The 25,402-nt window shown below is 50.6% G+C and overlaps 1 protein-coding gene across 1 annotated transcript in view; it reads right to left on the bottom strand.

Annotated features, from left to right (window-relative positions):
• The window catches only part of ITGA11 (integrin subunit alpha 11), a 113,430-nt gene that overhangs the window by 33,956 nt on the left and 54,072 nt on the right, over positions 1-25,402 (bottom strand). Inside the window, exons 3-10 of the mRNA XM_037502795.2 lie at positions 25,258-25,358; positions 21,275-21,366; positions 18,962-19,076; positions 16,308-16,435; positions 14,827-14,975; positions 10,343-10,487; positions 9,716-9,881; positions 8,301-8,371 (exon numbers count right to left, since the gene is read on the bottom strand). Coding sequence (XP_037358692.2) covers positions 8,301-8,371; positions 9,716-9,881; positions 10,343-10,487; positions 14,827-14,975; positions 16,308-16,435; positions 18,962-19,076; positions 21,275-21,366; positions 25,258-25,358 — 967 coding nt within the window. The remainder of the gene's footprint in view (positions 1-8,300; positions 8,372-9,715; positions 9,882-10,342; positions 10,488-14,826; positions 14,976-16,307; positions 16,436-18,961; positions 19,077-21,274; positions 21,367-25,257; positions 25,359-25,402) is intronic.

The raw sequence follows: 25,402 nt of genomic DNA on the forward strand, positions 1-25,402 counted from the left end.
TAAATCTTAAAAAAAATAATTGAGATGAGAGTCAGGAACTTTTTTGAGTAAGTGCTGCTTACTTATCCAGACACCTGAAAGATGAGGGTTAGACATTAGAAGAGATGGAGTGGAGGAGGACAGAATGTGCAAAGATCCTGAGGCTGAAGAGAGGCTGCAACCTTTAGTTTCAAGAACTGAAAATGTTTGATGTGGCCTGAGCATTGATGGAGACCTGCAGAGTGGCAGAGATGAGGCTGAACAAGCAAGCCAGGACCACTTCTGTGGCGGCCAACACCCGGAGCCAGGCTGATTGGCAGGATTTGAAGTTCTCCCACCACTTGGGGCCCAAGGCACTCAATTTCTCCTCACCCTCAAATCAGCGGTGCCAGTAGAGAAAATGTGATTCTGGTCTTGGGACAATCAGAGCATAAATAAAGACACAGGCAGGGTCACCATGCACTGCTTCCTCGGTGGCAATAATTGTGAGCTTCCTTTTCTCATTCCAAAGGTATCACTTTGAAGAATAAAGTTGATCTTATCAAAGGGTAAAAGAAATCCTTATATTCTAGTGACAGAACTGACTGTTCAGATGGAATGTTTTTCTGACTATAAATAAGCTGGTCTTGGGAGAGTCTGCTGTGCCTGGTCGTGTGAACGTAGCACTTCCTAATTAGCTTTCTTCCTCCTACTCTGTGAGCCTCAGCCTGGCAGAGTCTGACAATCTGCAGGGGCAGGATCAGGGCCAAGGCCTCAGACTCACTGGCCACAAACTCACCACCAACATTCCTCACACTTGGGGTGTGCTCCATGCTCTGCGGAACACTTTCTCATCCAGGGGGGCAGAAGTTCATTATCTGCGCTTGACAAACGAGCGTTCAAGGTTCAGAGAGGGAAAGTGACTGCCCAAGGACACCCAGTAAGTCAGAGGCAGGGCTGGGGGGCGGTCTCGGTAGAGGAAAATGCCCTCCGCTTCCTGGAAGTCTGGACTGTGTTTTGATTTTCTGTCTGAGCACCCCCGTAGGAGGAGGGTAATGTCTGGGCTTTGCCTCTCTCTCTTCCTTCCCTCCCTCTCTCTGCCTGCTGAGTTCAAGTTTGTAACTGCAGACCAGGCTTTTTGGCTTCACGGAATGTTCCTCTAAAGAATTTCTGGCTTTGCAGATGACTTGACGCTTCTGTGATATACGGAGAGGGGCTCCTCTACCCAGGGGCCTGGGTTCAGTAGGGGAGGCTGAGACTCCCCATATGTGGGGTGTGGCAACTGCATGGGGGCCTCTGGACTTGGCAGCACTAGGCTGGGCAATGGCACATGGTGTCCTTTCACCCTGGGAGTGTGGTGGCAGGCCCAGGCCCTCAGTGGAGGCCCTTTCCTTAGAGGGTCTGTTGGGATCCAGGGAAAGCCCCACTGAGGACAGGCTGCACTGTGGGCCCAGAGAGTAAGCAAAGCATACCCTCTCCCCACAGATATAAAGCAAAAACAAACCTCAGTGTATTGCAATCTTTTCCCAGGTGGGGGAGCCCAGGCATTTTGAGTTTTGAAAAAAAAAATCTGGAAGGGTGGGGCTGCAGAAAGGGCCAAAGTCTTAACAGAGGAATCCAGGCGTGCAGGCCCAGCTGGAAGATGGAGAGCAGAGCACTCTGGGGAGGAGTGGCAACCCACCCTCCAAGCTGGTACCAGATCCGTGATTTGTAGCCTCTTTCTGGAGGGGCCATATGGTTCCCCAGGCAATATTATCAGAGAGTGCCTGGGGGGCCCTGGGAAGATGACTCTCTGCTGCTCTGTGCAGAAATGAAGATGCAAGCTTGGCAGTCCTTAGAAGGTCCAAGACCCTCCCTGAGGACTACCTGTACCCACATTCACTGGATTCCAGCACGCACAGTCAGATCCTGCCAGCTCAGCTCTTAACTGCCCTCCCGCCTGGCCTCTGCAGCTGTCTTGCCTAGCTGAATGCTCCTGGGCCAGGCAGGGACCATGTCTCCCCAAATTCCATGTTCTATCCAGTCCAAGTCCCAAGTCGGGTCACATCCTGGAAGCATTCCAGGGCAGTGGTTACCAAGTAGGGGAGGGCGAGCCCCCAGGCAATATTTGGCAATGCCTGGAAGCAGTTTAGGTTGTCATAGCTGGGGGTGGCATGGGGCTGCTGTGGCATCTGGTGGGTGGAGGCCAGGATGCTGCTGACACTGATGTGAATAGCCAAGGACCATCCCACCTCAACATTGGTGGGGCCAAGGTTGAGACTCCATGGCCTGATGGTTATGGCACGAACTCCGGTCAGACATTCCTGAGTTCTAATTCCTGCTCCAGTGCTTCTAGCTGTGTGATCATGGGCACGTGACACCCCCCCACTCAGTCTCATGTTCCTCAGCTGTAACTGAGAATTAGCATTTTTAATTCTTAGCATGGCACTTGCCAACCAATACATACCAGGCCCATAGCAGCTCTTCTCATTCATTAATTCCCCCATCAAGCGCTCCAAGGGAGGCGGGAATCAAAGACAAATCAAATCTAACAGTCCAGCAGGTGCTACAGATGAGTTGACACAGCCCATGAGAAGTGCCCTCATGGAGGCAAGGGACGCCTACGGACACCCCCAGGACGGGCTGTCCAGGGAGAGGGCGGGCACACCCTGGATTAGGAGAGGATTCTAAGAAAACCTTATTTGGTTTATCAGTAAGTCTCACAATGAACACTTTCAGTTCCAAGCCTCAAGATTCACTTCCACAAATATTTTTCAGACATCTACTCAAGGACTGAGGTTACGTGACTTGTCTGATGCCATACAGCCAGGCAGCGCTTTCCTCTTGCCCGGCAGTAGGGGAGTTAGCACCCAGATGCCAGCCCCTCTTCTCGGCATGGGAGAGGCAGAGCGGTGGCGGCAGGTGGGGGTGGCTGCAGTGGCCCTGTGCCCTGGTGGAGGCCCTAGAGGGCGCTGAGCTATCCTCCTCCTCCAAGCTCCCCACGGCTCCCTCTGCCCGAGTGTCCATTGTCAGCGTGACTGCCCGGGGGTGGGCAGGGTTCTGTTCCCCAGAACCCCTTCTAAGGCAAACACATCACTAAGCGGGAAGGTTGTGCTTTCCTAACTAGTTGCTTGGATTTTATCCCTAGAAGACTTGTTTTCAAGCTCAAAGTGAGCCTGAAGAAGGGATGAGAGCAGGAGGTTTAGGAGGGAAAGACCCAGAAATGGCCTCTCAAACTTTCCATGGAGAGGAGCCCTCACTGCAGGCAGCTCTGGCAGCTGGGGGCCGGGGTGGGGTGGGGTGAGGTGGGATGGGGGAGTGGGGGGTGGGGGTTGGGGGGCAGGGAGGAGAGTGGGGAAGGGTAAGGGGTTCACCAAATTAGATTGCATTCCAGATTGCAGGGCTCAGAGGTCCTGGGAATGAGGCCCAGGAGAGGGCGCTGGGCACCAGGGCACAGCCGAAGACAACGGGCAGGGCTTAGGGGGACCCAAATGAACTGGGAATGATTTTGCCACCAGGAGTCAATTTGCAAATAATCCAGGCTAGCGAGCCAGTAGACCTTGGCTACCACGTCCTGACCTCATGGGCTGCGGCCCTGGGACAGCCCTGACGGCCTGCCCTAACTGGTAGCTACAGTTGTTCAACATTTAGCATTATGGGGAGCGCAGGAGGGGTTTAGAGTCTAGGTACCAACCCCACCTTTCACCATTGTAGATTAGTTTCTTCATTTTTGATTCACTTAGATATGCAAAACTAGATGTAAACTCTTAGGGAAGATTGCAGCTCTGAGGACTCAACTGCTAAGAACCTTAGCTGTCCAGTCCACGAGTCCAGGAGGGCCCTGGGGAAGGGCAGGAGGGAGACTGGGGTGGCGCGTCTGGGAGGTAGGAAGCTCCTGCTCTTGATCTGCTTCTAATGTAACTGAAGGCTGGTCCTCCCCATCGTCACATGGAGGTTGAAGGAAAAATGATCTCTTCCTATCTTGGGTGAGTCACCAAGGATTTTGTGTAGACAAGATTCATCCCATAAAACTGCTTCCTTTAATAAACTCAGCTCCGGGGAGATTTATGAATTGCAGTGTAGGAGGGTCCATGTGCCATTCTGCCCACTGAGCCCTCATGCAGGAGGGGCTGCCCAGCACCTCCATCCGTCACCAACGGCATCTATTATTTATAGTCCTCCTCCTTCCTCCACACCTTCCCCTCGTGACCTCGTAGAGTCCATTCTCCCCTAGGAGATATGGGTCTCTTCTGCAAGATTTCTAGCAGATTCCTGCAGCTTCTTCCTGATTACCCAGCTTGACAGGGAGCTCACCACCTCAGGAGTCAGCTAGGACTACAGAGGCCATTCCAGCTCTTAGTGAACTTTGCATTCATTTCTCTAATCGTTAATGGAAGCATTGGCTGAAAATACATTCTAGAATGTGACCAGGGATCTACAGCTTATTTTCCTAATGGTAATTTCTATGGTATCTCTCTCTCTCTCCCCCGCCCCCCCCCTTTTTTTTTTTTTTTTTTGCAAATCAGGAATAGAGTTTCCTGGAATGGCTCCAGCTCCCTACATTTCCCTAGTGGATCTGACCCAATCAAGCATCCATCTGGGAAGCAGTACCTGCAGCCTGGGGCCTTGGGTCTTTGGTTGGCCTGGTGATGTCTCGGCATCTCCTCCCCTGCCCTGGGCTCTGTCTCTTCTTCCTTTAGTTGCTTTCACCCTTCCTAACTTGAAGCCTGGTTGCCTTGCCAGATGAGAAAGCAGCAGAGCAGGAGAGGAGCTGGGCCTCTCCTCTGCCATTTGAGAACATTCCTCCCTCAGGAGCAGGGACCTTTCCTTCTTTCATAGCTAAACAGACCCAGGGAAGCTGAAGTCTCCTCCAGCACATTTGCAGGAAACAGTAGTCTCTGGAGCACTTGCGCTGGGGGTAGAGCCGGGACCTTGCCCAGGAGATGGAGTCCCTCGGGCTCATGACCTGCGCTAAGATCTAGCAACGTTAAGGTTAGACCCCCTGCCCCTGACCTCAGAGGACTGAACGACCCTGACAAGTTCAGAGCTGGATTCCCAGGAAGGATGGCTACAGCCGTTATGATGGCATCGGAGGTGGGCATTGAAAAGCCTCTGTGTGGGCCTCCCCGGTGGCGCAGTGTTTGAGTGCTGGGTTGCGAAGCTGCCCGCAGCCTCTGCAGCGCCGGTTTGATCCCTGGCCACCTGGTGAGGGTCCCACATGGCGCGCAGACCTCTCCTGCTGCCCGCTGCTCCCCTCAGCAGTGTACTTCGGTCCCTCTGCCTGCTCTGCTCCCCGCTCTGGCTCTGGTGAATTCTCTCACCCTCCCGCGCTTCTGACTGTACCCAGTGCTTGTATAAATAAGTAAATAAATCTAAAAAAAAAGAAAAAAAAGAAAAAAAAGAAAAGCCTCTGTGTGCTAAAATAGCAACCCAACATTCAGTCATGGTGCGAGACAGCCCACTGTCACTGCACCATTCCCTGGGGTTTGGAAGGCTTTTTAAATATTAAAGAGTCTCCAACAACAACAAAGAAAATAATCCAGTCAAAAAATGGACAGAGGAGCTAAAAAGAAACTTCTCTGAAGAGGAAATGCGAATGGCCAACAGGCATATGAAAAAATGTTCAACATCACTTGCAATCAGGGAAATGCAAATCAAAACTACCATGAGATACCATCTCACACCAGTGAGAATGGCACATATTAAAAAAACTAGCAACAACAAATGTTGGCGAGGGTGTGGAGAAAAAGGAACTCTCCTGCACTGTTGGTGGGAGTGCAAACTGGTCCAACCACTGTGGAGAGCTGTGTGGAGATTTCTGGACCTACTAAACATAGAGCTTCCATATGATCCAGCAATTCCACTCCTAGGTATTTACCCAAAGGACACAGAAACATCAATTCCAAAGAACACCTGCACCCCTATGTTTATAGCAGCACTGTTTACAATAGCTAAGCTTTGGAAACAGCCCAAATGCCCAAAAATAGATGACTGGATCAAGAAGATGTGGTACATATATACCATGGAATATTACTCAGCATTCAAAAAAGATAAACACATGCAATTTGCAGCAACATGGATGGCGCTGGAAGGGATCATGCTCAGCGAAATAAGCCCAAAAAGAAAAAGAAAAATACCAGATGGTCTCACTCATAGCAGGAATCTAGAAAACTTAAATAAGGGACCAGGAAAATGAATAACTTTAAGAAAGTGAAAATCAAAATCAACAAAAACTATGAACCAGAGACACTTTTTGGGGGGTGGGGGGCGGGAGGGGAGGGATTGGGGTCAGAATGGGGGGATTGCAATTGTATGGGGAATATAAAAATAAAATTTATTAATTAAAAAAATAAATAAATATTAAAGAGTCTCAGATTCAAACGTAGTCATCATCTTTTGACAAATCCTAGTAGATACAAACTTCCAGGTGACTGTCCCCTGAAAACAAGGGGGTTATAGGAATACTGGGGTCTGTATAGGATGGGAAGAGGCACCCTGGTCTCTCCAACTAGGGACACAGTAAAGTATGTGGTTTGTGGAAGAAACTGCAGGTGACCTTGACCTAAATAGCAAGCTAGGGTTTGAGTTCTTGGTCTCTCCCTGCAACAGGGGGACTCAGTTGCCCCTATAAGGACACCTCTTACTGGTTGGGCCATTTTTAAAGTCCACTCAGGTGTCCCTGAATCCCTGAAGCTCGTCTTAGCCTCCTTTTCTCTTTAAGTTCCCTGGCTCCTGGGAATACATAGATGGCTGCACTCGAAGCAGAAGAGGGAATTATTATTTAAGTCTTCTGAACTAGACTAAGAGCCATTGTCAGCTGAAATGTTACCTTGATCTCCACCTATTTATATATCCCCAGGGCCTGACACAAGGGGAGATGCTCAAAACATGATTATAGAATGAATGAAGGAGATGTGGGACCTTCCTTCTTTCTACTGCTGGGAAATCAGAGCTGGCCCCAAGGGGTTCTGATTCCTCCCAGTGGTGTGCACACAATTCCCTCTGCTCGTGGTCACCCAAAGCTAAGGGAATCCTTGTCATTCAGGAGTCTGCCATGACTGCCACCCCAGAGACTCCCCTAAGGACCTTTCCCCAGCTTGGGCCTCTCCTGTATGACCCCGACACACGCTGCCTTGGTTAGCACTGGGTGCATGGGGCTCCCCATGCCGGGGGTCTTCACAGAGACTCTGTGCACGGGCAGCCTCCTGAAGCTGTACAATTTACCTTGGAGGGATCTACAGTGTCTTTCTGCTTTCAGAGCTGAAGTTTGCTTGTTGATTCCTAGTGGCAAAAGTAATTTCCAGATCCTTTGGTACCCATTGGTACCTTAATTGTATTTGACAATGCTTGTAGCATTCAATTAACTTGAATACCTTGTTGTATATTCTAATAAATCCTGATCCAAGAGCCAGGAGATGGGGGCCAGTGCTTCTAGAGACTGTGCCTCCCTGCCTGACCTGTGCAAACTGGTGCTCTTGCCTCTCTCTGTGCCCGACTTCTTCACGGGGGAGTTGGGAGAATTCATCAGGATAATGAAAGTGATCTATGTGTAGGATGGACTCATAGGACTTTCTGGCAAAGTAGGAGGCACAAGTATGCTGCCAGGTTCCAGCCTGGGTAGAACAAACACATTAGGATGTCTGTCTGTCTAAAGTGTGCCCAGGGGGCCAGTGCTCATGGCACTGTTGCTATCCTAACACAAGTGGGCTCTCTGCCTATGGTGCTCCCACACAGGGTTCTACCCTTTATATAGTTTGTAGAAGCTTCAACTCTCCGCCCCTCTGGCACCTGGTGAGGTTTCAGCCCCATCTTCTGAACTGGTACCAGGAGGAGTGAGGGACAGCGACCTGCTGCTTGTGACACCACACACACACTGGGGACTGTTGCAATCTGATGCTGCTTCCACAGAGAGGGAGCGCACATGGGCCCCATGCCGGAACACATCTGGCACATCTGGACACCCTCCCACCGTTGGTGCATAGCTGTGCCCATATACTGCTGGCCACATCGGAAGCACCTGCATTATCAGGGTGTGTGCAGTTGCTTTTGCCAAGCTGTCCTCGTGTGTGCCCAAGGCTGTGGGAACTGAACGTGTCTTTGGTCCTGGGGAGAAACGCCCCCCTCGGAATCCCGGCCCAGGGAGGGTGGCTTTGTGATATATTGCTCATTCCCTGGGTAAAGGGCTTGAGACAACTTCTAGCTGTCAGCCTCAGCCATTGTCAGCCATTGTCAGCCTCAGAAGATGGGAGGCAGAGAGCCTGCAAGAAAGAAAGTGGGGCTGAGGCAGCCCAGGAGAGGCAGGAAGATGGCCGAGAGGGCTGGAAGAGGGAGCGCGTGGGAGGGCGACTCTGACAGGCACTGACCTCCACCACGTGGGAGGAGAAGCCCGTCTGTGACATCTCCAGCCCGAAGGAGGTTTCGTTCTTGTTGGTGCCTAAAAGAGAGGGAAGGAAGGATATCAGTTCCAGGCTTGCCTGCTTAGCCACAGGCACAACTGCCGCTCACGCCCCAGCGCCCCGTGTGTCCTGCACCTGGGCCCCACAGCGCATCAGCCCCTGCTGCCCCCACCCCGCTCCCGGCCGCAGCTGCCTGGGGAGACGCCACACCTCTCCCAGGAGCCCGTGGGCTTGTCGTTAGCCGTCCACTCACTGCTGAGCAGGGCCTGGGGCGAGTGATAGGGCATGTGTGCTGCAAGACCTTCGCAATCAGGGGGAGAGAAGCGTGGGGGAAGAAAGCCTACATTCTTGGCAGCAAGTGGACTTTCCCACTATGTTCATCCCTGATAGTCACTGGATTTAGTTCCAGATGCCTCTGGATGGTTCCCAAACATCAAATTGGTCCTCAGGGGAGATCCCTGAGTGTATGGAGCCCTCCCTGCCCCCCTGCTGGGCCTCCCCCAGGGCCTCCTGGAGCAGGTCCCTGGAGCCAAAGTTCTCACCACCACCCCCCTCACGACCATTTCGAGAAGTGCACTGATGTGCGTATTCAAGCTCTAGTGTGCGTGTCAAATGCAGGTTCATACTTTCTAATCTTTCATCCTAGTTTGGAGGCCTGTTTTTGCCTCTTTTGTGTGTCAGCAGCTCATCATTTCTAGTGCTCTGCAGGTTTCTGAGATTTGGGGATACAGCTTCTCTGTCTTTCGACAATCCCCACAGGGCCCCCTCAAAGCATCCAGGGTGTAGGTGAGTGGAAGGGCCCCCTCAAAGCAATCCACAGGCCAGGTGAGATCCGTGCAAGTCCAAACTGGAGCTTAAGTCAAGAGGAGAGAGCCATGGGAGGATCCCCTGCCAGAAGTGCTCTTGGTGGGATTAAGTGTCTCAGGCTTTGGAGGCGGGCCCAGCTGGGTTCACACCAGGGTTGCCAGACAAAAATAGGACGCCCAGTTCAATATGAATTTCAGACACACAATGAAGAATTTTTTAGTATATGCCTGCCACAAATATTGTAGTTTATATTTGCTAAATCTGGCAACCCTCATTTAACGTCTCCATGAACTTTCATATCACTGTGAAACCCAGCTCCCTCCGAAGCTTTGGGAGCTTGGGAAAGCCACTCCTTTGGGTTTCAGCTACCTCAGTGGTCAAAGGAGAAGACTATTGATAAAGCCATCTTTGGGGGCGGTGGGTGAAGGTCACAGCTCATGCCCAGCACAGAGCAACATTCAAGGGTTGGCATTTATTAGAAAGGGTGACTCCTTCTAAGCCATTCCGTTGTTTGGGATTGGATTTTGCTCTGTGAGCCCAGGAGCATGAATCCCGTCTTGGAATGTGTCCTCTACCTTCCAAGCTGAAGATCCTGTCCCCCAGGGCATCGACAATGTCCTTCAGGGCCGCTTCGTCAGTGACATTGAAGAAGTGCTTGTCATCGGGATCACTGGCAATGTACTTGATTTCATTGAGAAAAGTTTCTGGATTGATTCCCCTGCGGTTGTAGTAGCCCAGGACCTGCCAGGGAATAGGGGCAGGGACAACAAACCCGGACTTACTGCAGACTCCCTCATACACCCCTCTGCCCCTGATCTGGGCACCCTGGGATGGACAAGAGCCTCTGTCTTGGCAGCCTTGGGCTGAAGACCCACTTGCATTTTGAAACAGATTGTCTTGTATAAGCTCTCTGTTCTAAGACAGGGTTCTGGGGTTGGGAGAATGGTGGTGTTTGAAGTTTTCTGAGGATTCAGAACCTCCCTGGCACTGGAGGACTCCCCCACAACTGCTGTGGATAGCACCGGGCAGGGCAGATTCTACACTTACTCTTTAGGAGTGAATAAAACAGGAGCAGCCCATCCAAGGACCTGGCAGCTTGCTCACTGCCCAGATGACGCCCTCTGGGAGTCTGTACGGGTTTGCTGACCCAGCCTCTAGAAGGTGGTGGGGGGAGGGAGCAGGAGGGGTGGGACAAGACTCACGGCCACTGCGTATCTGGTCACGTTGTCCTTCTCGCTTTGCTGGATCACCTTCTCCAGATCAGGGCTGTCGTGCGACTCTCCATCTGTGATGACAATCATCACTTTCTTGGCTCCTTTCCTACCACCCTTCTGGAAAGCCTCTGAGCTGGAATCCAAGCACAGGGGAGGAGCACATGAGGGAGGTGGAAGGGGGTAGCCCCAGAAACCAGGCAATTCAACAAGCATTGGGACCTCAGACCCGAGTGGAAACTATTCTACTGCCCAGTAGTGGGCACCGGTGTGTCTGGTATCTGCCTGTCTTTAAAAAGTGACCTTAAAGGGTCTCCCTGGTGGTTCAGGGGTTAAAATATCAACAATATCAAGCTATTGCCAGCCACTGTGGCCTGAGTTCAATCCCTGGCCAGGGAGATACCCACATGGCACAGCAGACCTCTCCTGTCTCACCTGCTGCTCCCCTCAGCAGCGTATTTTAGTAGATCTGGCTGTTCTGCTCCCCACTCTGTCCCTGATGAATCCTCTCACCACCAGCCCCCACTATACCCCCCACCTCTGGCCTATACCCCAGCTCTTGTGTGCATAAATAAAATAAATCTTTAAAAAAAAGAAAGTGACTTTAAAAAGTCTATCTAGGAGCCTGACCTTGTTTTTGTGGAGAGAGGATGGGGTGGGTCTGGGAGGAGAGTTTAGTATGTGATTGAGACCTTTACAAATGCTAAGTTAGTGGTTCTGACACCCAGCTGTACATTAGAATCATCTGGGGAGTTGAAAGAAAGCACTGCCCACACCCCACCTTGGCTCAGGAAATCAGGATCTCCGAGGTGTGGCCTGGGCATCGGTGTTTTTCAGAAGTTCAGTGGACATAGAGTTGGGGACCACTTTCTTAAATACTGAAAAGGTGACAGGCTGGAGTAATTCAGCATCCAAACAATACTAGTCCATGAAACTGACAAAATCCTGATTTTTCTCATGAGGACAATTTGATTCTATTTGGGGAACTATTAAATATCAAATTCTATGACAAATATTTCCCTTTCTCACTTTTAATTTTTTTTCAGTGCTCAGAGCATGAGCTTGGCTTGCCTGTTAGACAATCCAGCCAGGGGCTGGGGGTAGGGGGTGTTGGGGTGGAAGGGTATTGGCACACTGCCCCGCGACGTGGTGGGCAGGCTCTTGTAGCTGGCAGTTCATCTAAGAAGCACAAAAGCTGGCTCCTGGGCCATCATTGGCTCTTGGTGTCTCTGTGGCCAGCCATCCTTCAGATCATGAGGTTCTGAAAAGTACAGATACAGTCGGCCAAGAGTCTGGTCCAACAGGTAGAATTTTTCAATAAGGATATAAAGAATTACCCTTAGGCTCTGAGCTCCTGGCCACAAACTCAAGCTCCCCAATGCCAGGTTAAGGCTGTCTCTGACCCCAAAGCTTTGGCTGCCAGTGGTACCTCCTGTTACATGGGAAGCTCAGGAGCTGCTGTGTATGACTGCGAGGTGGAGAAATTCACAAAGCCTGGAATAAATTAGTTCAGAGCATCTTCAAATTACCAGTCAAGAGAAACAGCCCATCTGCCATTCTCTAGCAGCTCTCTGATGTTCTAGGATGGGCCAGCTCCTAAAAGCTCTCCAATTTTAGTATGAGCCGTGGACTTGAAGAGTGGTACACTCAACATGTGGGGGCTTAAACCAAACCCAGTGGAAGAAGAACTCTGCTAGCCCCTTAAAGGAGATTCTAGATGCTTTTATGACCTTTCTGGAGAGTCAACCCCAGGAACAAACTCTATGCAAATAGGTATAGTGGTGGTGGGTGGGGTGGGGGGGAGACATTGTCTTTAGGAGGTGACTTAATCAAGACCCTTGAGGGTTCTGACCCTGTTGCGGAGAGAGGATGGGGGTGGTCTGGGAGGAGAGTTCAGTGTCTGATCTGGAGACTGTTACAAATGCTACGTTAGTGGTTCAAACACCCAGCTGCACATTAGAACCAAGAAAAATGTCAGGATTGTATCTCACAGAGTGGAATAGCATGACTATCTGTGTGAGTCTGTAATAGGGTGAAAATTGGCATGAGCCCCGAGATTGTAGTTTGTGATTTGTATTGTATAAAAGGCTTGGACTTGTCCCCTTGTAGAGCACATTTAAATTCTTTTAGAGCAGCAAGAGCTTTATACTCACAACAGGTTCCATAAACCTGGAAGCCAGGGGAATCCTGTGGAAAAGCAGATCACCTCATGTCTCCTGTCTGCTCAAAACCTGCTCTGGCTCCTGTTTCTCTCAGGTCCTGACCTGGCCCTGTCATTCCACTGAGTCGATTTCCTACTTGCTCCCCTCCATTCACTCACATTGGGCTCTTTGTTGATGGTGGAACCAGGCAAACTCATGTTTTAGGGTCTTGGTCTGAGCTTCCCCTTTGCCCCCTGCAGGAAGCTCTGCTCCAGATAACTGCTTGGACAACTCCCTTATCCTAGAAGACCCTACTCATATAGCAGCTCTCAGTGAAGCCTTTCCTGACTACTCTGCCGATGACCTGCCTGATGCCTTTACTGTGCTCCATTTCCCCCCATAGAAGTTCACTGCCTGGGGGCCTCCCTGGTGGCACAAGGAGTTAAATCTCAGCACTGTGAAGTCTGCAGCCACTGCATCACGAGTTCGATCCCCAGCCAGGGAGCTACCTACATGGTGCAGTAGACCTCTCCTGTCTCGCCCACTGCTCTCCTCAGCAGTGTATTTCAGTCAGTCCATCTGTTCTGCTCCCCACTCTGTCTCTGGTGACTCCTCTTATGCCCCCCCACCTCTGGCCTGTACCCCAGTTCTTCTATGCATAAATAAACAAATCTTTAAAAAAAAAAAGAAGTTCACGGCCCATATCTTTGTCCTTTAACAGGAGATGATACGTCAGGAATCACTGAGTGGGGAGAGGAAACCTTTCTCCTTCAAAGGCTCTGGCTGTAATTTAGGACCAGAACTTGGCAGGCAGAGAGGATCTGATTTCAAACTGCACCTGAGCTACAGACTGCAAACCTCAGCATGCTCATGAGTCAGGGACAGTTCAAATTACCTGGTGAGTCACACACTTGGAATGGACCTGGGGTTGGTGGACTGTGAAATGAAACCAACGCAGTGGGCGCTGCCCTGCGTGCTGGAGTCAGCCATAGCTGACTCCGTGCACAGAGGAAGCCATAGCTTGGGGGTGGGGGGGGAGGCACAGGGCATGGGGGTGGGGTAGGGGTGGGGGGGGCATCTCCTCAATCATTTCACAAGAGCCTGCTGGGAGTCTCAGGGGCTCACCCCAATAATGGCAAAACACAAAATGGCCCCTTCTCTGTGAGGCTGAGTAAGAGACATCAGGACTTGGAGGAATGCCCTTTTAGAAACAACTTGAGCACGTTTTATCAGCAAACAGAAATATGTTAGTGAAACAGTAAACTTAATTATGAGGTTGGAAAAACTTAATCTTCTGACCACATGAAATCATGCTACTATTAAATAGCTGGCATATTGTGGAATTCTGTTAAACACATTGACTAGCCCTCTGTGAGGGGGGATTATAAGGTAACAGGGACTGTGGTGTCTGTGGGCACAAGCAGAATTCATATTCGTAAGTGTACAATTTGTATATTAAAAATGGAAATGCCTCTGTCATAGTCAGCCTGGACTTTTAGCAGGCCAGGCAGGACTCAGCCTGAAAGAACGTGGGGAGTCACCTTTAGAGCCACTGGTCAGTGAGGGTGAGCCCCAAGCTCCAAGCAGCGGGGTCAGCACAGAGTCATCTGCGTGAGTTCTGCTGTGATTTAAGGAGCCAACCTCATCACGCTACCATCACACATGCAGATTTCACTATGCTCTTCACACTCCATCGATGATAAATGTGCTACAAGAAGATTCTGCCCTCGTAGAACTGACAGGCTTTTTATAGGGTCTGTGTGGCAGAGTGAATTTTCAAAGTTGGCTGCAATAACATCCTAATCCCAAATATTTTTCTGTAATGTGACCTTCTATTCCTCCCCGCTAAACAGACACACAATCTTGACCCCTTGTGTCTGGGCCGGCCTCGCTGACTTGAGGAATGAGGCGGAAGTTGTATTCCGGGAATTTGAGGCACAGTAATGTGCAGTGTGGCAGCTCCCACTGGGGTCTCTCGGGAAACCCATCGTTGGGACACTCCCACTCAGAGCCCAGCTGCCACGTGGTGAAAAACCCAAGCCTGTGGGTGCTCAGGTCGCCTGGCTCCTGCCAAACTCCCAGCCACAGCAACACCAACTGCTATCATGTGAGCATGCCACTTGGGATGCCAGTCCAGTGGAAACTTCTGGGGATAGCCATTTATAGGGGACTTCAACCACATGAGAAAACCCAAGAGAACTGACCAGTTGAGCCCAGCCAGTGCCCAGAATTTTGAGGGACTCATAAATGATTGTCTCAAGGCATTAAATTCTGCAGCAGTTTGTTACATGACAATGTATAGTAGAATAGTATTTGAGATTTATCTTTTTTTACCGAGCAAATTCGATGCCAAATGCAGTCCGGGTTTCTGTTCCTCCTCTCTGCTCAATGTGGCTGGCAGCTTCCACAACATCTTTTACAGACCTGTAGTCATTGAGGTGGAATTCATGGACCACGTCTTCTCCGTACTGAACGACTCCAACCTGCAAGTTAGGGGAGAGGCTAACAGAGCAGCTTACGCCCTGACCCTCAGACCTGCGGGGGGAGGCTCCCCAAGTCATTTCTGTCTGCGACTGTTCAGAAGGGAGAAGGACTGAGCTCTTCCCAGGGACAGCAACTAAACTGCAGGAAAGCAGGATCTAGAAAGTTCTGGGAATGAATGGATGGTTTGGGGAGACAAGTGGGACCTCCCACATGTTGAGAGAGGAGACAGTGATTTAAAGATAGGCCCAACAGATTAAATTATTCTTTTGAAAAGACAAAAGTTGAGCCTAGAATATTGAAGTCTAAAATACTAGGAACAGCCTGGGTAGAGGGCCAATGCCAACCAAGCTCTGGAATGAAGGTTCCTTAAATCTTGGGAGAGAACTTTGATCCTGAGGTTGGATAAAATATCAACACTAATAGCTTCAAAATAAACAAAACCCCTTATAGACCTATAGCAGGAGTAGAATGATAAAATGTTAATCTTTGGACAGCCCTGAAGAGTTTAATTGTTGGTGGGGCATTGCTAATGCTGGACTTTTCCCCACCATTGCCTAAAAGATGCTCTTCCAGTGGGGAAACTCATTACTTCATAAGAAAGCCCACTCCCTTTTGATGGCTTTAATTGTTATAAAATAATTTCTTAGGTTGACTTGAAATCTGCCCCCCAGGTAACTTTCAGCTCTTTGTCCTCATTTAGGACCAAAAGAATATGGAATAAGTTGACCCCCCTCTTTAGCCAGGCGGTGTTTCACATATTAGCTGGCAGTGATGATCTAAAATCAGTGAGCCTTGTCCTTCCCTCAGCGGGTCTATCAGCCCTCTCTGCCTCCCTTCTACTCTCTAGCAGGTCAAAGTCTTTTTTTTTAAAGATTTATTTTTTTATTTATACAAGAGCTGGGGTACAGGCCAGAGGTGCAGGAGAGTGAGAGAATTCATCAGAGACAGAGCGGGGAGTAGAACAGGCAGATGACCGAAAACACTGCTGAGGGGAGCAGTGGACGATACAGGAGAGGTCTGCCACGCCATGTGGGAATCTCCCTGGCCAGCCGGGAATTGAACCTGAGAGCAGAGGCTGCGGACAGCTTCACAGCACTGTGCTCAACCACTGCGCCCCTGGGGAGGCCCTCAGTCTTTCTTACTTGGTATGTCTGCCCTAAATTGTCCCTGATCCACCAGTAGAGGTGGGTGTCCTGGGCTGCAGGACGTGGTGCTGGCTTTCACCCACACCTTCTTAGTGTAAGCAACGATGCTCCCCCAGATCCCAGTGAGTATCAACCTTGGGCTTGGGAGCCCTGTTCAGAGGAGAAAAGAGTCTCAGAGACACTCACCTGGATCTGCCCAGGGCCAATGTAAAACTTCTTGAGGATGTTGATGAGGAAGTGCTGAACCTCCACCCAGGGGTAGATGCTGTTGGAGCCGTCCAGGACAATGACGATGTCCATGTATGTCTGGCACCCTGGGAAGTGGGGACATGATCATGGCTACCCTAGAAGCCAGTGTCAATCTCCAGATGATTGTCCAAAGGACACCGGAAAAAGGACCCTGTTATATGTGTGTCATGACGTGTGTAGTTACCCATGTTGGGGGGCTATACTTGGGCTGGACATTTATTGGGGCAGCAGGGATGACGAGCTCAGCCGTTCCTGGCTCTGCTCCTCCACTCTGTGCTGGCTGTCTGAATACAAATGAAATTAAGCCTGACCCCTGCTGCTCTTCCTCAGGGACTGACTTCCATGCGCCGGTCAGTGCTTCTGAGGCAACCATCCTGCCCAGAGGAGAACCTTATCACCTGTTTTACTGTAAGGGGCAGGCTGGAGGTTCCCTCCTTCAGCCCCAATGAAGAGGTTTTACTTTTTAGGAGGGCGGAGTGGTGTAACGACTAGGAATGTGGAATCTGGCAACAGAATGTTTAACTCCTCGCTTTGACCTTGGGCAAGTCACTTAGCCTGTCAGCACCAGTATTCTCTCTGAGGGAGGCAGGCATGTGCTGCAGGAGTGCTGTGGGGAAGGGACTAGATGAAGCTTCTCTGAGCTGATCCGATTTTCTGTCTTTTAACTGCTTTGGACTGTGGCAATGACATGATCGGGTCAAGTTTTTGCTCCTTTATCTCTGCTCTTTATTTCTACAGGGTTTCTCTATGTTCTCGTCACATCGATATTAAACTAAAGAGAATGATGAAAACCAACGAAGAAAATGCAAGAAACACTGGTACCATAACAAATGTAAAAAATTTCTTTTAAAATCTAAGTAATTTATTTCTCTTTGTGAGCAACTGGGGTTACTTTGAAATGTGATGTGATATAGTTTGTATTATATTATATTATATTAGAGTATATTGGACTATGGGGCCTCTGTTCATTTTTATAGGCGAATTTTCACACTGTTATAAAATCAACTTTACAGCAACAGGCAGGAGCCTTAGGTGTGTCAAACATCGCAGGAAGCCCTGCCTCGTGAAGGTGCTGCACATGGACGTCAGACCCACTGAGGGAAGAAGGTGGTAGCCCTGGGCCCGGGTGCCCGAGGCAGGCTTGTGTTTGATAGAGCATTTGAGCAGCATTTAGTGACTTGGACAGTCAGTCACTTCTGCTATAGGGCAAGTGGTGCAGACATTCGTGACAGGCTGTGACACTTGGTAGCTTTATCCTCACCCAGGTTGGCTGAGCACAGACCTAGTGTGGTAGGGCCACGGAGGTGACCCAGACAGATTGGGAGGAGCTTCTGATCTGGTGGTAGAGACCAGTTTTCTTTTATTTGGAAACCAGTTTTATGTGAATGCATTATTATGGTGGAGATGGGTTTTTTTTTTTTTTTGTTTGTTTTTTTTGTTTTTTACAATATCAGAGTTTCCCTTTCAAGAAGATACCTTGGGAAAAACTTTATTTTAGATGCGTGGTTCCTAAATAAGGCTGAAGATACCACGTCACACACTCATACTCTGGGCTTGTTCCAGATCTACTGAATTAGAACCTCCCCAGGGGAGAAGGGTGCCCTGGGATCTGCCTGACAAACTCGCATGATACTGCTGCTGTTTGCCCAGGGGAGGGCATCACCACCCCAGGGAGGCTGAAGATGGTCAGCCCTTGCTCCTAGGGGTGGTGATGTTCCCTTATGGACACCTCATGTGATGGACTGCCTCCTCCCTTACCCACGTACCGCCCCCCCCCTCCCCGACCCCTCACTAGGCACTGTCTTTTGTGTGACTAGAACTAACACCTCCTCATCAGGCTAGAGACCACTTGCCAGCCCTCCTGGCCTGAGGTATCCCCTCCCTTCCCCAAGCACTATTTTCCATCTCCATGACTGGGTCTTGTTTGCAGGAAACTGCTGGCTAGCCAGAGGTGCTAATCCCCGCACCCTCAATAAACTGGCACAGCTGCTTGGGCCATGGTATTTAGCCCAGAGGAAATCATGAGGCTCAGAGCCAAGCAGTCTGGGCTTGCAGAAGGTGGGGTCTGAGCATTACTCCCCAGGTTTTCTTGGCAGGTGGGGCGGGAGGCAGGGTGTTTGTGTTCCATGAGCCTCTGAGCAAGCTGGGGAGAGCTTCCTGATGTCCAGGAACACCAGTTCAATGGGACTATCATCAGGGGCATTTCTGTTCACCCTGGCCCTCCACCCATAGGGCTGTTGCATAACACCAAAGGGCAATAATCACACTGAGCCAAAGTGAGTTGTGCAGTGAACCACCTCCCGACTATATAATGTCGCCCAGCAATCTGTCTTACCTCAGGGTGGGTTTGCAGTGAACCCCGCTGGCTCCCAGGACTGTCTTTATAACCTTAGCTCATTTGACCGCCCCCATCACTCTCTGGGGGCCACAGAGGTCAAGAGAGGTGAAGTGATCATCCCAGGCTACCCAGAGAGCCAGAGCAGAGCTATAGTCCAAGGCTGCTTTATGGCCACAGGCTAGCCAGGATCTGAGCCCAAGTGTCCCACAGACTGTGGGCCACTCAGCCTGAGTCTAGATTTGAAGCCACTTACTTTGGAGAGCAGGGGCCACAGTCTTGGAGAACCTGAAGTTGGAGTTGACTCTGGAGCACATCCCTGTGGTGTAGTAGGAACTTCCACACTCGTGAGACCAGAGGGGGCTGCAGGCCTGGGGAGCACAGTGCACATCCTTAGTTAGTGGGGGCCTCAGAGAGGTCAAGGCCAAAGAGCCTTTGGATCACCCAAGTCAGACATTCTCTGAGTGTTGGTATCCTCAGGATTTAGAGGGTCTCTTTCGAGTCTAACTGAACTCTCTCTTGCTGAAGGAAACTAATCTTAGAGTCCTTTGTTGTATTTGAGTGCCCCATTCTTATATCATTTAAGGCTGTGACTTCTTCACCACCCCCTCACACCCACCCACAGCACAGGATCTGGGTCTTTTCCTCCATTGGAGTAGACCTTTCCAGGTCACTAGAACAGCTCTTCTGTCTGCAGAGGTCACTGTCCTTGCTGGGCAATGGCCAGGTCTGGGTAACAACCCAGGGCTCTTACTAAGGAAAGAAAAAAGAATGCCTACTCTTTTTCTGAAATTTATTACCCAAAATATTGGTGTCAGTTTCCCACTTAAAGACAGAATGATGATGTCCTCTTAGAGTCGGGATCGGTCATTGAAAGAGAAACGCCCACTTCAGGCCGTCTTTTTCCTGCAGCCAGGAAATCCAGGACTAAATTCTGGCTGTAATTTCATTTGATTTAGAGGAGTGATCATTCCACTTCCATTCCCTTTCTTTAATTATTTTTCTTTTTCATTTAATGTACATTTTAAAGGTTTTTGTTTATCTGTGTCCTTTGTTGAAGGTGCTATCAATTATTTTTGGAAGTAGGGTGAGGATAAAGAATGAGGGGTGGATGATGGCCGATAGCTGGATGTCTAGCTGGATGGATGCATGATGGATGTTGGGTGCATGGACAGCTAAGTGATGGACTGATGGATGATGAATGGATGGATGATGGATGGATAGGTAGACAGAAAAATGATGGATGGATGTTGGATTATGGATGATGGACGGATGGGTGATGGATGACTGGAGGTAGCTAGATGGACCACGGATGGATGGATGATAGATGACGGATGATGGATGAATGATGGCTGGATGCAGGAAGGGATGGCTGATTAGATGGAAGGATAAGAGGGTGGATCAATATATAGACAGATGGGTGGATACAGAAATGAATGGATAGACAGATGAGCGGTAGGATGGATAATTGATTAGGGATGGACTGATGCATGAATGGATGAATATATGAATAAATAAGCTAACGAAGTTGTCATTTTTAAACTTAACCTACCCAACAGAGGCCCCTGAGGGTGTATTACACTATCCCTCTTGGACTTCCATCCCAATAAATTGAACTAGGTGAAATCAAGTTAGTAGAAATGTGACAAGGAGCCTCAGAGGGCAAGCGAGTAGGAAGGAAGGCCCCTGACAGGTAGGTCTATGCACAGGCTTGAGGTCCTGCTTTGCCTTGGTTGGGGATGATGAAAGGTGTGGGCAGACCACAGACCCAAGTACCTCAGGACTCCCCTGGCTGGGCCACTATGTTCTCAAGTCACTGAGCACCCCAGTCCCTTTGCCCTGGTGTCTGGTACTCCACACCCCACATGTCTCCTCTGCCAACAGAAATGAATTGAAGGACAAGAGGGAAGATTCAGGGCCTCCCCGGTGGCGCAGCGGTTGAGCGCTGGGTTGTGAAGCTGCCCGTAGCCTCTGCAGCGCCGGTTCGATCCCCGGCCACTGGGGGAGGGTCCCATATGGCATGCAGACCTCTCCTGCCGCCCGCTGCTCCCCTCAGCAGTGTACTTCGGTCCTTCTGCCTGCTCTGCTCTCCACTCTGGCCCTGGTGAATTCTCTCACCCTCCCGCGCTTCTGACTGTACCCAGTGCTTGTATAAATAAATAAAAAAATTTAAAAAATTTAAAAAAAAAAGAGGGAAGATTGACCAAGCCCTCTTTAAAATGGACAGTGAGCTTTTTGGGGTAATTTTTCTCTAAAACCTCTCACAGCTGTTTCTGGAAAGTATCAGTCCCCGGAGGATCCCAGCATTGCTCAAACTCATGGTGCTCACTCAAACATGGCGGAAAGGAGCAGGCAGGTATGTGGACGAAAGGGGCTTATCCTTTGTCCTGCCTCGACTGTGCCCTGAAAATGGAGGACGCTGTCTGCTGAATTGCACAGGCAGGCAGCAGGTGGAGCACGCAGTGCAGCGTGCGCATGTGTGAGGACTTGCCCACTGGCCCGACACCCCACCTGCCCCAAGGGGGAGGGAGCACTGGGACTGGGAGAGAAGGTGGGTGAATGGTCTTACCAGGAAGCTGTTGTCCTTGGGGTTGGTGGCCAGGCTCAGGCCCAGGCGCATGTTGTCCTTCCTCTCAGACACGTTGGACAGCGTGACCCTTCCTGGGGTGGGAAGGAGAAGCTCAGTCTGCAGCCCCTCCCATGTCCTCTGCCTGAAGCCTGCTGTTGCTGCTGGCAACCCAGGTACCTGGCGCAGGTCAGTGCCAGGCAGAGTCCTCCCTGATTCTCCCTGCCCCTCTGGACCCCTGGCTCGTCTGCACATTGTTTTACTTAGGTCTTGCCCAGACATGGTCTCATTGCTTCCCCACAACTCCCTCTGAAACAAGGAAACTGAGTCTCAAAGAGGCCAAGGCCCAAGGTCACACAGTAAGCACATGGCAGCATCTTCCATCTCCTAGTCTAGAGCTTTTCCTCCTCCAGACATCTGGCTGGCCTCCAGCGTTCCACCACACCTAAGCTGACTTCCTCAGTGTGGAGTTCCTGCCATAGGTTTCCCAAAGCCAGTGTGCGAGGACTTTCTTCCCCTGCTCATTTGATAAGCTAAGCTGACTTATAAAGCTAAGCCAACAACTGATTCCCCCAGGTAGCAAACAGTACTTCACAAGAGCCTTCTAGAGGTGCAAGGTCTTACCCCAGAATGTCATTCTGTGACTAGCTGCAAGGATTGGGTTGTGGTAGATTAGAACTATTAAATAGAATTACACTGGTTAAGGTTTGACTAGATCATTCTGTCAAGTCACTGAAGGGCAGGAAGTGAGCTTGAATTCCCCAGAACTATGTTGGTGTGTGTGTGTGTGTGCACAGCTGTATGGGTACATCTATGGGTGTGTGTGTTTAGGGGGAAGAAAGTTGAGCATTTCATTAACCCAGAGTCAATCCTTACCTGCTGTGATGATCTAGATGTGATTTCTGAGGACTTGGGGGGTTTCAACCAACAATACTCAGCATTTAGCTCTGGGGCACCAAAAGTGTGAGATGCTGGCCTGCCTTCAGGGGCCAGGCCAGCAGCCCCAGGCTGGGCATGACCAGAGGCCAGAACTTCAGATGCCTGATTGTTTCGTGGGCTGGGGCTGGGGGCAGCTGTGTTTGTTGTTCTTCATTTTGGTTTCCCTCAGTGTGTAGCAAGACTCCTTTTGAAATCCAGCCCCTCTTGGCTGTGTTACCAGCCAAGATCAGGATTGTTTTCTATTTTGTCTGTCCAGACAACCCAGAGAGAATATACTAGTAATAACCCTGGTTTTTATGGTGCTTGTCTTTGCAAAGTACTGTCCACAAGCGCCCTGCCAGGGGCCCTGTCAGTCCTGAGGCCCAGAAGCCACCATTTCCATTTTAGAGAGGAGAAATTGAGGGGCTGGGAGGGTTACTGACTCCTATAAGGTCAACCACTGGTAAATGACAGAGCCGGACTCAAACCCAGATACCTGGTTACATCCGGAGTTCTCCCATGTGGTGGCAGTGCGGTGGTAGCGAGGAATCTGGAAAGGAACTCTCAGCCCCGAAACTCCTGCCCATCAGCACCTTGGAGAATTCTGTGCTCCCTCTGTTTCAGGGCATGGCCCTCACCTCACCCCTACCTCCCTCTCTCCCTTGTCTCAATGACTGAAGTTCTTACGGCTTGGGGGCTTGGGGCAACCACTAATGTCAAGACCTCTGTGAACAGGAGAGACAGGCACTTTTCTCTGGGGGTCTGGGTGAGGGTCCCTCCTTATACATACGGGTTGCCTTCCAGGTTCAAATTCTCTCCCCCCATCTCTGGTCATCACACCCTGACTTCAATCAGGTGTTGGAAAGAAAGTCCAGTGATAGATGGTGGCTTGGATGCCTGACACCAGCTCTCAGCCTCCTCTGGAGGGAGGAAAGAACATTCCTGGCTTGAGGCTCAGTGCCTGGAAAGGCCATAGGAAAACCAGGCCTCAGGTTTCCCAGCCCTGCGTTTTCCACTGTGAGGATAGGCTGACAGATGGTCTTCCTGCCGTGTGTTTTCTCCTCAGTAGGAGGGAAAGAAACACTCCTCAAGTGCAGTGCTTCCCAATGAGCCTCATTTTGCTGCACAAGCTTATGCCCCGGTTCAGGAAAGTTTTCCAGGCTCTGATGGCTCCATGTCTCTCACTGTTAGCAGGGGCTCCTCTTCCTTTGGAGCAGAAAGGGGTCCCCATGGAATCCAGAACAAGAGAGGAAACTCAATGATCCGTTCAGGTGTCTGCGTCCCCACCTGTACCAGGAGCATTTCTCAGTGATGAAAGCAGCCCTCCTCTGCCTCCCCTCCCTTTGCGCTCACTGCAGGGCCCTTTTTTCTGTCCCCCTGACAGAGAGCTCGTTACCACCTCAGGGCCTTTGTGCCTGCTCCTCCTTTGCCCATAATGTTCCAGCCTCACCTGTCTCCAGCAGACCTTTGCTTAAATGTCATCCACTCAGAAAAGACTCCCCTGACCACCACACCAAGGCAGAACCTCTCTCCCTACCTCTTCCCATGACCCTTCCCCACCCCAGCCCCCTTCTCACCAGCTCCTCTTACTGCAGCACCCCAGTTTATTGCATAGCATTTATCCCTACCTGAGGTCCTTTCTCATTTGTCAACTGGCTTTGTCCTCTCCTCGCAGAACCCCCGGCTTCTTGTTCGCTGCCGCATCCCCAGTAACTAGTATAGCCTTGGAATATACCAGATGCTTACTAAAGGTTAGGGGCATGTTAGACCTGGAGCAGATCTGAGGGTGGCTGAGTCCACCACCTCACTTTACCTAGGAGCTAGCTGAAGTTCAGAGAGAGGATGTGGGTGTCCCTGCACACACGGTGAAGGAGACCACCAGCTTGGCAGAGTTTGCGATCAGGCCAGTGAGGACCAGGGGGTGCATGAGCCACCAGCCAGGCCCCTCCCTGACTGTTCCCTCATTGAAGTCAGGGCTCTGCCTGTGCTGGGGTTTGAATTTCCCACTTGTGGGGCTGATGCAGATGTGGACAGTGGGAGCGTCCGGCATCCCATGATGGGACAGCTGGCTGCCCTGGGGATCTGGGTTCTCTGGGCTTTCTCTTTGATGCAGGCCTTTCATCCATCTGCTAAGCTCTTGAAGCTCTGCTGTCTCCCCCCACTTGGCCCCTGCTCTCCCCACCTCACTGCTCTGGGGCGGAGGAGTCCCCTGGGAGAAGGGAAGGCTAAGGGACCTGGCCTTGGAGCAGGCTGGCCCTCTAAGGTAAGACCTGAAATCATGACTTCTCAGCCCAAGTGGAACTTTTGCTTCCGTCTGACAACATGGTGATGGCCTGGCCACTGACTGGTCTTTAGGACCAAGTGGACATGCTTTAGAAGATGGGGGTGTGTGTGTGCTTTCCCAAAAGTGTGCACGGGCACATGTGTGGGTTGGACAAGGTCATGAAGGCCTGGAGGCTGCTCACAACATCTCCTCTGTGCCTGACAGCTCCTCCACAAGCAATCTAGCCTGGAGTTCAGAGAGGCAGTGTTGAGGACGAGTTAAGGGGCTGCCAGGGCTGGGGTCCTGGAGTTAGTAACTCATAAGCTGGGTGGCCCCGGGCGGTCCCCTCACCTCTATGCGGTCATCCCCTCCTTTGCTAAATGGTTAACTCTCATATGGTTGTTGTAGAGATTAAATGAGTCAAAATATCTAAAAATGCGTAAACCAGTGCCTGGCATGTGGTGAACATTACATAAGATATGTGGATGTCAGCTCTCCATGTGATTATTTCAAAATCAAAGAAAAAGACAGGAAATAGTTTTCCCCTGGAGAGAAAACCCTATGTGGAGGGGCAGTGGATGAGTCAGAAAAAAACACTTAGATTTGACTCCTGGCCGGTCCCTGACAAGCTATGTGACTGTGGGAAAGTCATCTTCCTTTTCAGCCTCAGCTTCCTCATCTGTGAAATGGGGCCAGCGCTAGGAGCTGGGTCACCTTGCAGGGCAGCTGACTGGACCTGCGTTAGCGTCTGCCTGCCCTAGACAACCACTGGTCTCCTTGTGGAGAGACTGGGGGCCCAAGTTACCCAGATTGAGCTTGGTGCAGTTCCCGTGGGCCACCGGGCACTTGTATATGTCTCCTGTCTTCTGATGGCCGTTGGTTTCCAATGGAGCGCCCACCACCAGCCTAGAAAGAAAGGAAGACAAGTGAAAATACTGTGGGAGGGGCTT

Source organism: Talpa occidentalis, unplaced genomic scaffold, assembly GCF_014898055.3.
Source record: "Talpa occidentalis isolate TD23 unplaced genomic scaffold, MPIMG_talOcc4v2.1 talOcc4.11, whole genome shotgun sequence".
NCBI lineage: Eukaryota > Metazoa > Chordata > Mammalia > Eulipotyphla > Talpidae > Talpa > Talpa occidentalis.